Source organism: Ictalurus furcatus, chromosome 25 (genome assembly GCF_023375685.1).
Source record: "Ictalurus furcatus strain D&B chromosome 25, Billie_1.0, whole genome shotgun sequence".
Taxonomy (NCBI): domain Eukaryota; kingdom Metazoa; phylum Chordata; class Actinopteri; order Siluriformes; family Ictaluridae; genus Ictalurus; species Ictalurus furcatus.
Genome location: NC_071279.1, coordinates 6,252,282 through 6,267,899, shown reverse-complemented (window position 1 = coordinate 6,267,899; position 15,618 = coordinate 6,252,282). Strand labels below are relative to the sequence as shown.

The following is a 15,618-nucleotide window of genomic DNA, read 5'->3' as shown; positions in this document are numbered from 1 at the left end:
GCATTAGCACAAATGAGCACTTGCTAAATGTCGGGCCTCACACACACACCCGTCCATTCGCTGCACAGAGATCTTCCATCGAGAGTGGCTGCCTGGGGGAACAACACTCTCTCAGGATTACAGCCCACTGTGTGTCAGAGTTACACACTGTTCTGCCAGGCCTAATTTTCCTCTGCACTGCAGAAATGTTGAAGAGCGCCCATCGTTAGGAACAGGGGTGCTGTCGACATGATTGTTTTGTGTGTGCGCAAGTGTGTTCTTGTGTTTGATGATTCATGGGGTTTATAATGGGAAAATCTCCAGTCATTAATCTTCTCCCAAACAATTAATCTGACAAATAATTACCACCTGCCTTAAATGGTTGTTCAGCCTGTCATCCTTGTAAACATGGTAGCTTTGATTTTTACTCGATATTCATTAGTAAAATGCTTCAACAGAATAATAATGGTCTATATCAGGGGGTTTTCGAATCTTAGGCACCATTTCCACTGTAAACAATTTCCAAGGACCCCAGATTCGTATGAATGCAATCCGATTATGTAAGGAGTCAAATACAATGGGGCATGCTGTTAAAGGAAAATAATCAGCGAGATGCTACTATAGAAAGCATATTAGAAGAGCACATTGATTACCTACCGTTTGAGCTGTGCTGTTATAGAAAATGAATCAACAACATTCAACAGCACTGTGATATAATTAGTATTAGTCCCTTTAGGAAAACATGTATAATAATCATATTTGAGCTATAAGAGCTTTTTATAATTGATCTTTCCACCCACAGAAGTCATACATGTTATACAGTGTTGTAATGTACACTCACTGAGCACTTTATTAGGAATACTATACTAATACTGGGTAGTGGTCTAAAAACTGAATATATTGATATATAAAATGTGATGGCAACACCATAATATAATTAGAATTTTATTATAATTTATTTGCACACCCTCTGGCTATTTCACAGACCCCATTTGAAGAACCATGGGTCTACATTATTTAAAAAGGTGTCAAATGAAAGGGGATAGTTTTTCACTTAATATGCCTGCGACTGATAAAGGTTAAATGGCTTAAAGTGTAGTAAGAAAACCTAGAAAGCCATATTTTTAGCTAGAGTGTGTATGTGTGTGTGTGTGTGTGTGTGTGTGGGCTGTAGCAGTAGAGAAAGGTGAGTTTCTGCTTTGTGTGCATATATCCTGCAGGTTCCTGTTGAAGCCAGATTTCATGCGGCGCTCTGACAGGATGTTTGACCCGTTCTCTGAGACACCAGTGGACGGTGTCATCGCTGCTACCTGCAGTGTTCAGGTGAGACTTTCTGGCCTATAGAGGGCACTGTATACCTCCAGTAAACGCTTACAGTCACTAAGCAATACTGATTGTCTGCTACTTGAGCTATTTACATGCATTTGTTTATATTTATCCTTCATAACTGTTCTTGGATCCGATTTTAGATCTTTTATTGGCATTCCTGATTCTGTTGACTGTTATGTATATTGTATATCTGCCTGTGTCAGGTGTTCTCAGGTCAGTTTTTATCTGATAAGAAGATCGGCACGTATGTAGAAGTGGACATGTACGGCCTTCCCACCGACACCATCCGCAAAGAGTTTCGCACCCGCATGGTGATGAACAACGGCCTGAACCCAGCCTACAACGAAGAGCCTTTCGTTTTCAGAAAGGTAGGTGACCACTCGCTCACGGACGTGAAGCAGGGAGACAAACATAGCAATATGTAATTATACTGAAATTCAATTAGCGTTACATAATCTAATTACGCATCTCTTTTATCTGTGTATAATGGGTTGGAGCGTGATCACACACACATGCCCTCTTAATAGCTGTATTTACAACTGAGATGTTGTAAAATATCACACTGCAGCATTTTTGGCAGTGTATGTGACAGACCTCTGGCAGTATAATGATTCTGATGATACATTATGCTTCATGGTGTGTGTATTTTCAAACAACAGCACACAAAATGAACTGCTGCTGCCTCATCAGCTTCCATGCATTCCTGTAGAGCTCTACATTACTACTATAGCATTTAATGTACAACCACTTTCAAATTCATCTTAATTATTAACATGTGCTCTTCAGGAGCAAGCGAGATTTATTTTGAATTGCACGTCTGGGTTTTTTTTGTTTGTTTGTTTGTTTAAACTTCATGTTGATTTTCACTTTGGTTTATGGTTTCCTACATTTCGCTACTGACTACCTACTGATAGTGGCATCAGTGGGAATTAACCCTCCCACCACCTAAAGAGCCCAGCTCTCTCACCTCCTCATCTGTACGCGCTGCTCATACAGACTCCAAAGCTCCAACTTTTACGCTGAATCTAATAATATTGTTCTGTAAGATACGGGCGCTCCTAAGCTGAAATACTGAAATAATATTTCTCTTTTGCTAGATCAATGACAATTAAAGTTCTCACCTTTTCATATATGGCTACCCCAAAATTTAAAAACATTCCACCGCCACAATTCCACCCCACCCACCTCTACATTTATAACCTAATCTACTTATGGCAAATCAGTGACAAATTGCTATGCCTCTGCCACTGGGTTGTCTGTGAGTCCATCTGAGATTCTCATTAGCATGATGTCTAAAGAACGAGTAGTTGAATACATGTAGGATTTATATGTAATTATCATCGTTGTAACGAGCAGGAGAACTGGTTAGACTTTGGAATTGACCCAAACATGGTCACAGCAAGGTCAAATATCTGACAGTTGTCCTTTAATAGCTTCTTTCCTGTTTGAAGTATGTATGTATGTATGTATGTATGTATGTATGTATGTATGTAAGTTGTTTCAGGCATAAAATTAGTAACAAGGAGGACTAGACTTTTTGCCATCGACACTAGAGATGCACCGATATATCGGTATCGGCCGATCGAGGCAATTGTTCACATTATTGGTTATAGGCCGATAGTTTAAAAACATCCAATTATATCCTGTTACTCAAAAGAGGGCGGGAAAACACATGGATTTCGTGCTGTGTGTAAAGATGATGTCTCTTGTGTGGAATGACGACAAAACTGCAGTTTGTAAACTCTGTAAACTCCGTAATCTCTGCACTGATAAAATTTTACAGCAGCTGTGAAGCGCGAGTTTCGGCGTCAAGTCTATATATATCTATTTTTTTTTTTTTTTTTGTCACGCTGCTTGAGCTGCTCGCGCTGAATTAAAGCGCCGGTACACTGTTGAAAGATTTAAATGAAGATGAATTGACAAAAAAGTAAATATTGCACAGAAAAATATATTTATAAAATAGTACATTTCTTATCCAGTTAATGTTAACATATAAAAAGTTTATATTATATATTATCAGTTTGATGTTCAGTGATGAAGTCGAAATGCTTGTGTTTGTGGTGAGTGAATGTGAGACTAACAGGAGGTTTTTTAGAATTCGGTCAATGTTAATATGAATTACTAACATTCAATAAGTTAAGAAATCTTCAGAATTTAGTTTGTGCGTTAATGTTAATTAGAGTAATGTGTTTTCTGTTTATGAGATCAGTTACTGTGAAACAACTTGTTGAAATGGAGAGAATAAAGATTTTATTTGCATTTCCTTCAGAAATGTGGAATTCATTATTATTAATTTAAAAGAAGGTATAAAAGGCAGAACTATTGGTATCGGTTATCAGTATCGGTTGATATCACTCTGAATAATCGGTGATCAGTATCGGCTGAGAAATTTAGTATCGGTGCATCTCTAGTTGACAGCATTGGTATTGAATTTTGTGAGTTTAAATACTAGTACTGTCGAGCTGCCACTCCCCTGGTGGCACCGGGTTGCACCCTGTGCCGGTCCCAAGCCTGGATAAAATGGTAGGGTTGCGTCAGGAAGGGCATCCGGCGTAAAACCTGTGTCAAATCATATATGCGGACCAATGGTCCGCTGCGGCGACCCCAAACGGGAGCATCTGAAACGACAACAACTGGCAAGCTGCCACTGCTGGGCTCCTGAGCAAGGCCCTTAACCCTCAACTACTCAGTTGTTTTAAAAACACTGAGAAATGTAAGTCACTCTGGATAAGGAAGAGCGTCTGCCAAATGCCATAAATGTAGGTAAAATTCACTTGCAATATTTAAACACAGGTCTATTGTCTCTTCACTAGACTGATCATTGGTGCGGTAATCACATTAATTGAGACAGTTCTGTTGGCCTGTTACGAATGACTACTTCTTAGGTCTTGTTAGAATTTTGAAACCTTTGTCTGCTGTCATAAGTGCAGTGTTATAAGCACTTTTCTCTGTTTTGATGACGTGACAGCGCTGGATCAGCACAGATATTTCTGGTCTGATTAAAAATGTAATTGATTGCACTTATGTATGTTTCATTACGGCATGCGACTATCCAAAAACATGATTAAATTTCTGAGAATAGCACACTTACCTAGCGAGGTTTTAGACATTTTTAAAAGTTTTTAAAGTGCATCACATCCCATTAGCTGTATGTAGATGTACATTCCATTAGCTGGACGTATGCTGCCAAGAGCAGCCTACATCCACAATCCGCATTAGCACAAATGAGCACTTGCTAAATGTCTGGCGTCACACACACACACCCGCCCATCCGCTGCACAGAGATCCTCCATCTTCAGTGGCTGCCTGGGGGAACAACGCTGTCTCAGGATTACAGCCCACTGTGTGTCAGAGTTACACGCTGTTCAAACTGAATTGATTAGACTGGTTTGTTTCACTATAGCATGTGGCTCTCCACAAACATGACCAAATTCTGGGAAAAGCCAACTTGGATAGCAAGGATTTTTGTTTGTCTCATTTTCCACTGTGATTTTCAGACAGATAGACAAGGCAAGGTCTGAAAAAATAAATAAAAGCATTTCCATGTTCATTTTGTTTTTATTTTCTGAAAGTAGATCTGTCAAAGTATATTATCAGCAGGAAAAAAAAATTTGGTCAAAATGAGATTTTTCGCACGTTCGCCTCACACCGCCAGGGGTTCGATTCCCGCGGCCCTGTGTGTGCGGAGTTTGCATGTTCTCCCCGTGCTTCGGAGGTTTCCTCCGGGTACTCCGGTTTCCTCCCCCAGTCCAAAGATATGCATGGTAGGCTGATTGGCGTGTCTAAAGTGTCCGTAGTGTATGAATGTGTGTGTGATTGTGTGCCCTGCAATGGACTGGCACCCTGTCCAGGGTGTACCCCGCCTTGTGCCCGATGCTCCCTGGGATAGGCTCCAGGTTCCCCCGCGACCCTGAAAAGGAGTAAGCGGTTGAAGATGGATGGATGGATGGAGATTTTTCGCAGTTTTACAGAATTCAGCTGAATTACAGACTTCTGATGGGTTTTTACACACATTATCAATATTACACAACTATTAAATGTCTATTTGAATCCTGCTTGCTTCTCATTTGTTTTATATGAACTATGTAATATCTTGATTGAGTTTCTTGCTCTGTGCTACTTTATGAAGGCAGCATAGTTTTACCACTAACATAAGACGTGCTCATCAATTTGTATTTTCTTTTGTACACTTTCCTTGGGACAAGTTTTTCTTTTTGTCTTGTTTGCCGAGTGTGCATGCGCTGCCTGACGAATGGAACTACACCTGCTTCAGTATTTGAGGAGGTCAGAAACATAGAATAAGGTGATGAAGAAATGTGGTGAAAAAGAAACTGAAGTTCATGTATTTAATGCAAATGAGCCAAGGAAATGGATCAGTTTGATGCTTCCTTTTATCATAAGAGGAGCAGTACTGGAGTAGTGGGAGAGACGGGAGAATAGAGAGTGTGAGGATTGGAGAGGGAACAAAGCAGTGAAACAGCAGGAATATGACAGAGCAGGAAGCTGGTAAAATGAAATATGCGCTGCATTAAACAATCAATATCATTTGGTGATATTTCAGAATCAAAGTCGTTTTGGGTAAACATTAACGCTTTAGTGTGGCGTCTGGGTCAGTAATTGTATTTTAAGCGTTTTTATTGGTTGAAGGAAATAGGGAGTGAGTGAACAAGGGACAGAAAGAGAAAGCAAGGCTATTATGCTGAGACCAGCAGAAAGGCAGAATCTCTCAACCATGACACTGAGACTCCAGCACAGGCCATAAATCACTGCTGCCGCAGTGCTGCCCTCTCTCTCTCTCTCACACACTCACACACACACACACACACACACACACATACACACACACACACACACACACTCTGACTGCTGTGACTGCCCTACACACATTCTCATACACCTATACAAGTCATCAGCACTGCTGTTATTTTCAGAACACACTGCTGGTTTAAACACACACACACACACACACACACGCACACACACACACATACACGCACACACACGCACCTATCATTATTGCCATTATCCCACACCACACACTCGTTCAACCAACACTGTCACAAAAGAACTAAAAACGTTACACACAGGCACTAACTCAGATAAGTGCTGAAAGTCCTGCAGTGTCAGTGCAAACACCTCAGATATACTTTAATAACACACACTAATTTACATTAACCCAAAAATACATACACACATTCAAACAACTATCAACATAGCTACTAATCTCCCTTCCGCACACACTCACCCATCAGTACTCCTGTAAACAACACTATGACGTCCATGCACCTAGGTTAAAGATGGCAAGAGGTCACATTTTCATTCAGGAGGATTTAATATTAAAATAACACCGTGTACTTTTATTTGAGATCAAATAAAACCCTTTGCCTTGATTAGTTGCATGTGATCTCTGCTCTTTGTCATGGGATGTAACTTGTCACCATTGTTATTGGCATTGGCTATTGAAACACTGGCAGAAGCCATAAGAAATGACATAGACCAGGGGCAGGGGGCAGACCATGGTATTTCAGCAGACCAAATAGCAGAGATAATAATAGCAGAGATAAAAATACATTTTAAAAAAGACTTTTTCTAAACGTGACCCAGCTCTGCTTCTGTTGTGGTTTATCCAGTCACAGGCTTATGTAAATTATTTAGCTGAAGTCCGCTCATCTGACCAGAGACTACAGGGCTAGAGACATTAGTTCAACAATGGAAGTTCTCGCTAATATTAAGATATTGTTCTTCGCTGGTCTGTTTAGAGACAGTTGGGTAGAAAAAGTATGCATTTATTCTCCCAGGTTCAAATTCAAAACAGATAGTGTCTCGTCTGTTCAGAATTCATGGCACTAGTCAAGAGTGGTAACAAAGCGGCACTACAAAAACAAATCATATCTTGTCTTATTTATAGCCATAGACTATCATTAATTGTTAAGCAATTAAAAGTAATTGCCTTTATTCAGTCTTGTTAGTTGCTTAATTGGACCTTTTACACATTTTAATCAGATACTGCTGATACGGACATTACAATACACAGCCAATCTTGCTGGTTTTGACTAAGCCTGAAAAATCCAATAGATATTTTAGCTCCTTCACAGGTTACAAGATTATATTAATAAAATCTCAGGCAATAGCCCCTGGTCCTTTTGTTGGAACAAATCTCAATAAGCTGCCCGAGCTCCATTTTTCCCCTAAAAGACCCATCTTGTGCATGGGAAGGATACATGTTATAATTTACTCCAAATAATCCCCCTCTATTTATGTATTTTAAAATGATATACAGTTATAAAGACAGTTTTCAAGATTTATTTGGCACAAGAAAAGCCCAGACTTAAGCTTTCCAAACTTCAATTACCAGTTGATAAAGGAGGCCTGGATTTTCCCCAATAATAATCTGTATAACTGGGCATGCCATGCAAGACGTTTTCCAAATACTCAGGCGATGATATCAGTTGTTGGTTTGCACAACAATCTTCTCAGTTAAGCCTCCTCACTGAGAATATGAACAAAATAACTATATGATAAATGAAATATAACCATCTCCTTATTAGTCTGATATTCCAAAGCAGAATTTTATATTGGATAAGTTCGAATTAGACACTTTATTTTAATTAAGATTACCATCCCCACTAGTCAACTATCCAGGAACTACAAAAAGCAAGCCAAAAAGGTTCATTTTAGTATTCTACTCTTTATTTATTTTTTAAATAAATAACTCATGTCATATGATGTCATTCTAGCTCAAAACGTATTATTTATTATCTGACAGGTTAGCTTGGTTAATTGGACTTAAGATAAACCCACGTTAGTAGACTCATGGCACAGTGAATATACCGATACTGATTTTAACTGCAAATCGGACTTTTTGGTGTATATTTAAGATGTATAAAGTATGATTTTTGTTTGTTATCCACGTAGTATAGCTAAAATTATAGGCGCGTCCCAATTCGCGTACTTATGCACTATTCTATGCCATTTTGTAGTATAAATAGTGCGAGTAGTGTGTTCACACTGAAAATTCCTAATAAAAAAGTACACTTTAAATACCCGAATGATGCACTAAATTAACCGAAAAAATGAAGTGTGGAATGTTGGACTCTTCATGCACTCAATTGTGCAGCTTTAATTATGTAGCGGAGGGGGAGGACTCCGATGTTGAATGGAAAAATAACCTTATAAAATCATACACTACACAGTTGAGTACTTAGTGCATAGTGCATCATTTGGGACCCAACTTGTGCCTTATAGGATTTTATTTCATTCTAAATGACATTCTAATTGGTTGAGTGTAATATAAGGAATAAAACATGATTGGACATGCTGTTATAGGAAAATACTCAATGCTGTTATAGGAAAATAATCAACAAAAGGTTGGTGTGATATATAGCATATCCATATATAGTTACATGTACAAGACTTGGTTCTCCCAAGAGAACCCATGTCACACCCCTCTTCATCTCCCTCCACTGGCTTCCTGTAGCCGCCCGTATCAAATTCAAGGCCTTAATGCTCACCTACAAGACCTTGTCAGGAACAGCACCCTCCTACCTCAACTCTCTCCTGAAGGCCTGCGTTCCCTCTCGCAATCTGCGATCGATTAGCGACCGACATTTAGCAGTTCCAACTCAGCCTGGCGCAAGGTCCCTTTACAGAACCTTCACACTAACTGTTCCTCAGTGGTGGAATGCACTTCCAATCTCAATCCGGACCGCAGAATCTCTCACCATCTTCAAAAAACAGCTAAAGACCCGCCTCTTCCATGAACACCTAACCAACTCATAATAAAAATAAATAAATAAATAAATAATTTTTTAAAAAACCTTGCACTTACACCTCTACTCTGCACTTTGCTTCTTCTGGAATTCAATTAAAGGATCTAATTAAATCAATTAAAGCACTAATAAATTAAATTGAATTAATAATCAATTAAAGCACTACTTGTATTGTTCTCTGCTTGAAATATCACTTTACTTGTATCTTTCTCATTTGTAAGTCGCTTTGGATAAAAGCGTCTGCTAAGTGAATAAATGTAAATGTAAATGTTACCAAATAAATTGTAAAACCCTCTATCCTGAATATTTTCCCATATCAGAGAATAGCTTTACCCCTGACTGTTAGTGCTGAAACTGGAGACTCCTTCTAAAAATGCTAAATAAACATCTCACGGAAACCTTTACTATATCCAGACTTACAATATGTTTTTATCGGTTTATGTGGCGCGCCCACATAAACTGTCCCTGTGTTAAGTTGCTAATGAAGAAACGATAACATTACAACAAGTCTATTAATATACATCTAAGATTTGAATTACAGCCAGAACTATTGTCAGAGCTTTTCTATTATTCTATTGCTGTTATAGAAAAATAATCAACATCTTCCGACTAATCAGAATTTTAAAAAAAATTCAACAGTGCTGTGTTATTACATTCATAACACATTTTTTTATTGTTTTGTTGTTTTGAAAACCTTTAATGTCTTTGCCCCATCAGTTAGTGTTACCATCCTGTTACTCAGGACAGCTAAAGCCATAAACAATAAGACAAATGTGTTTGTCTCAGAATGTGGCTCTGATAAATGACCTATTGACACCTTTCACATTCTTAGCCATATCCACTTCCTTTTCCTCTTCTCTCATTTCATTGTTCTATCTCTTTGCCTCTGGCATTCATTTCTCATTATGTTCTCTTATCTTAGTGGAACTGCGTATCTGCAGCGCTGTAATTCCACTGCAATCGTCCTTGGCCTAGGAAAAGAACACATTTTAGCAGTGCATGCTCAGATAAAGGGGCCATGACCCTTTGAAAGATCTATGATATTGTAAACATTAATGTACAGCTGCAGACAATGCTAATGATGTCAATAATGAGACAAACCGTATTACAGATAATGTTAGGGTGTAACTATTTGTTAGTGTATAAGGGTCATTTTATGTATCTTGACTCGTGTCTAGACTGTACACTCAAGATTTTAACCATGTGCACTTATGCTCATAGTTAATTAATTAAATGAATACTTTTTTAATGCAGAAGTTATTTAATGTAGAATACATATTGTATATCGTTAATAAATGTCCTTAAAAGTGTCACATCGGCGGTCATGGACATATTGTGAGGGATTATGACGGGTTTCTTGAAAAGTAAGATGCATTTATGCTTGTATACTATTTGACTAAACTGCATCTCAGGTCTAGTGGTGTGGGTGGTCTGATTTCAATCCATTTTAAATGCATCTTTGGTGCATTTACACCTGCATTGTTATGTAGATTATCTCTATTCATGATACTCAGGCTGCATGAAGTGATCACATGTAAGCAAGATGTCTTATGCAGAGATTTTCCTGTAAGATATCTTGCGTCCATCAGCCAAGACTGAGACATGGCTTGGGCAGCTCCTACTGTATATTACCAACTCCTATACTTGTTAAGGCTGGTGCCTTTAAAATTCATGTCATGGATTATTTTTTTATTATTACCATCCTGTTTCAGTGATAATGCAATGGATGAATGTAAAATCTCCATGTCTGTAATGTTCTTTTCTTCTGTCTGGCCCAAGGTCATCCTACCTGAACTGGCTGTGCTGAGAATCGCAGTGTATGATGATAATAATAAGCTGATTGGTCAGAGGATCCTGCCGCTGGATGGCCTGCAGGCTGGCTATAGACACATCTCTTTGAGAAATGAGGGTAACAAACCGCTGTCTCTACCTACCATCTTCTGCAATATCGTCCTCAAGACCTACGTTCCTGATGGCTTCGGGGGTGAGGAGACACATAACACACACTCTCTCTCTCTCTCTCTCTCTCTCTCTCTCTCAGAGCATAGTTAAATCAAGATGGCTCCTATACTGCATCATGACTGTGCCTCTGCTTACATGGACTTGTTTTCTGCATTTTGTTTTGAAGCTGTGTGAGCCTGTGGGTTGGGTGGTGTTGGTGTACATGGGTGGCCATGAGTGCTTTTTTTTTTTTTGCTTACTTTTGTCAGATTACATGCTGCATCAAATTATATCCATTAAACTCCTTATCAAAAAACTAAATTCCTCCACAAATGGAGCCTGAATCTGCATTTTGTAATATGTTACATAAGGGCAAGATGTTCTGGCCTACACAGTGGTTCACAGGGAACAGGCAGGAGCTGTGGAACCAGGACAAAGCTATATCACAAGCAAGCTAACTATGGCTTCAGTACAGTTATACAACTCTACTAGTAGTACAATGTACCATCGCTTCACATCAAATACAACATGTTGAGTAAAAGCAAAGCTTGTATGCAATACAAGCAGAATTAAGCGTACACATCTGCTGTAATTCCAAAGGTACATTTCTTCATAGGTTATAGGAGCTCCTAAAAATGTGGTACATTCTTTCAGGTCTTAACTTAAGGCCTAGATCCTTGCATAGTATTGATAAATGTGGTCATGTCCTACAGGTTCTCATTAGCTCAGAAAAAGGTGTTGATGTACAGTACAGCTACACGGCCTCAAAGAAAACGATATTGCTATAACTATGGATCATATCAAATTCTAATATTAAGCAAATTTGGATATTTCCTTTCTGCCTGAGTGTAGCACTGAAAGGATAAATAAAGAGAGAAAATCCAATGTTAATTATGCATCAACATTACCCAAACATTAGTTTTAATTTCTTCATTTACTACAATAACAGGTATTTCTTTCTGTGTTATTTGTATCTTATTCATATTTAGAACACAGTGCATGGTCACATTTTTCAGCATTAGCGTCCTCGAGTACTCTAATCGAGTTCTGTATTGAGTGCTTGGTTGGGTAAAATAGGCAAAAAAGTGACTCAGTCCACCTACACCTACCCACCAACACACACACACACACACATACACACTGTTTTTGAAAGTTGTGTTTTTATGCATCTCCATTTGTCAGCCTTTGGAGAATGTAATGGTTTCTTATGTTATAGCTATCTATTTATATGTTATAGCTATCTATTTATATGTTATAGCACACTGGTATCTGGTAGACTTGAAGATAAAGATAGTGATTTTTTAGTTCTCACATTCTGGTAGCTTCTGTCAGTGGAAGAAAAATAATAAACAGCATGGACCACCAACCTCCAACCAATAAGGACAAGGAGGTGCCTCTATTATGATTGTCATTAAGGCTGTTGAAAAATACTTTTTTATGATTGCCTGTGAATCATAATGGCTGTTAACTGAGAAACCCCACCTCTGTTGCAGTAGCAGTCAGGCATTCCAATCTAGAAAGAAGTGCATATGTTGTTTGAGGGCATGTCTTTAGAGGGTACACTCAAGGTAAAGTGTGTTTAGTGTGTGTGTGTGTGTGTGTGTGTGTGTGTGTGTGTGTTTGGATTTTGTGGTTTTAAAACGGATAGCTTCAAATAGTTCTTGATTTATTTGAAAATTGCTGATTATACCATTTAGTTCCCATGCTCTGAGGAAAATTGAGATTTTACTCCTCCAACCAGAGGCCACCTCTGGAAACATTACATGTCCTGACTGTACTCAGAGCACATCTCTACCCTGTAGCTATGACCTAGATCTATCCAGATGATGTGTGTTTGAGAGGTCATGTGCCAGGCGTCTCTGTAGACTCCCACTCACCCTCTAATGCCCTTCTGTTCTTAAAGCACATACTCAATGTGTGATCTTTTAACAGGACACATAGTTTATGTGTTTTCCTTTAAATGTTTAGCTGGTGTTAGTAAAGACCTTTAGGATGGATAAGAATTCACATGGAGCCCTTTTACGCATTACTGACTTATAAATTGGAATGTTCAGTGAATGTGTAGAAAGACAAAATTGAGATGTGCATAATTGCACTTCACATAATTGCACTTCACTTCAGATGTGAAGTGCAATTATGCACTTCCCCACCTCCCGGGCCAATGTTGAGGAAATACCAATCTGTCCCCCCCAGTATACAGTACAAAATATTTTCTATATATACCCTTTAAGGAACCCTGCCAACGGATCTGTCTTTTCTTCATCTATTCTATTTATTTATGTCTATTCCTTTTTAATATATTTCCGTTTGTTAAGGAAAATCTGTGTGTGCCCCCCCTCCAATTGTACATTTGGTTGCGCCCATACTCAACGCAAGTTCGTTTATATATTTTAGCAGCTCAGTCTGTAAGAAATGGAGACAGCAGCCAAGCGTAGAAAAGTGCAGCAGAACATACGAGATTTTTTTCAGACACTAAGTAACTAGATACCTAAATAGTAGGTAACCTTAGCTTAGTATAGAAGGCATCATACCATGGCTTGGTTTGTTCTTAAGAACATCAACTGACTTTTGATATTTGCACACCCACGAAGTAGACTAGGCTAACGTCAGTTCCAGTTTTTGACCATTAACATTACATTCACTTGCATATCCTCCCGCCGAGTTCGTTGTGAAAGACTGTTATAAATGCGAGTGAAGGCTAAGGACAACTAAGTGATTTTACAAATATAAGGCTCAGCATAATGCTGAGGTGTGCTAGCTTGGCAACGAGAGGTATGGAACTAACGTCTGAGTTGTGGCCATGTTGTAGTTATCCATTCAGAACTAGTTATGGCAGTTTGTCTTTAGAATTAAGAAAAGAAAACTCCAATACCCTTTACATAGCTAACGTTTCAGGTTACCACTATATACTGTTGTGCACTTATTACATAGCAAGCTAAACAGCATGATGACATTAACATAATAAATAACACCAGTTACACAAACAGAATATTCAGTTTATCAAATTATAATGATCATCTAAGTCAGTCATTGCTCTTCTGGGCAAATAATGGTACCTGGAATGCTGCAGATTCACTCACCCTTACTTCAGTGATAATCTAATAATCTCACCCTGGATACTGTAGATATGTACCTTCTAAAAACTGTTGCAGTAATCATAAAGGCTGTCCTGTGCTCACTCCAGGATTCACAATATGATCATAATGAACAGTCTTTCAACACACTTAGTACTGTTTACCTTTACTCTTCTCACATATATACAGTAATGATTTATAATCCCTCTAGCTGGTGACACCCAGAAGAGGATGGGTTAAAGGGGTAGTTGCGATGGGTCACTCTGAAGACGATGGGTTATAGGGACAATTTTTTATTAAAAAAAAAAAAACAGCAGTAATTGATATAGTTTTCATCTTAACAAACTTGATATTACTGATTTTGCTGTTTCTTGTTGAGCTTTAGAGGACACACTTTAGACCAGGAGTCGGGAACCTATGGCTCGCAAGCCATATATGGCTCTTTCAATAACTGCCTTTGGCTCAACGTCAGGAAAAAAATAGGAATCATGAAAGCTAGAGTGTCAATTCAATTAAAAATCTACATATTTTTAAATATAATTTATAATCGTTTGTCATGTACACACCAACCTGTGGCACAACACGCTCAGATTTCATTGGATAGTGTGGAGCACAGTGGTAATTTCCCGGTCTAATTCATTAATCGGTTGAAAACTACATAGCCAGTCTGTTTTCATGTTTTTAACAAAGGTGAAATGGCTAAAAGAAAAAAAAGACGAGTATCGTTCTTTCCACTCCGAATGGACAGACGAATTTGCATATTTGGAAGTCACATTAATGGTAAGTAGTGTTCGATTTACTCTCACTTACATACTGCATCCTGTATTGATTTACCATTTGATGAAACTATCACAGTTGGTTAAATGAAGGCCAAGTGCCACCTACAGGCCTATTAGGTGAAGTGCAGGTTATTAGGTCAAGGCCACACAAAATGTCAAATGGCCTTTATTACATTACCACTTTTTATAATTATGCAATAACAATAACCAAAATGACTATAATACTAACTATATAAAAACTTTTTTTTAATATGTTAACTTTTCTCTGGCTCTTTAAAGAAAAAATCATAACTTTTTTTTTGCTTTTATGGCTCTGCCAGCTGAAAAGGTTCCCGACCTCTGCTTTAGACTATACCACTTGTAAAATGATGGGATCAGCTATTAATTTGCATTTTAAAAGCCCAAAGAGAATATAAACTATTGTGCGCAGTCCATGCTTGGATTTTCCTCTTTGTTCTTTCCGCCAACAGCAGAGCTGCGATTAGGTTGGATTCTGGAGCTTCATGATCTCGCCTCTCCTTTGAGATGTTTTAATAACATGCATGAATATGTGCGTTTGATTAGCATGTTCTGAATGGCAAGTGAGTCCTCTTCCTCTGCTGTGTGTTGTAAGGGGCTTGTTGAGCGTGTGTGTTTGTCTGCTCGTGGTTATTTTCTCTCTTTCAGCTGGAGCCTTTGTGCTGCAGGTCCAGCACTCAGTCTCTAATGAAGAGCACAATTTATTCATGAAGGTGCTGGCTGAGGACA

General features: G+C 38.5%; 1 protein-coding gene across 5 annotated transcripts in view; it reads left to right on the top strand.

The window, feature by feature from the left end:
* LOC128601576 (1-phosphatidylinositol 4,5-bisphosphate phosphodiesterase beta-4-like) overlaps nt 1–15,618 on the top strand; it is a 73,527-nt gene that overhangs the window by 49,343 nt on the left and 8,566 nt on the right. For all 5 annotated transcript variants that reach the window (XM_053614878.1, XM_053614876.1, XM_053614873.1 and 2 more), the window contains exons 26-28: nt 1,200–1,302; nt 1,512–1,676; nt 10,857–11,061. In XM_053614878.1, coding sequence (XP_053470853.1) covers nt 1,200–1,302; nt 1,512–1,676; nt 10,857–11,061 — 473 coding nt within the window. The remainder of the gene's footprint in view (nt 1–1,199; nt 1,303–1,511; nt 1,677–10,856; nt 11,062–15,618) is intronic.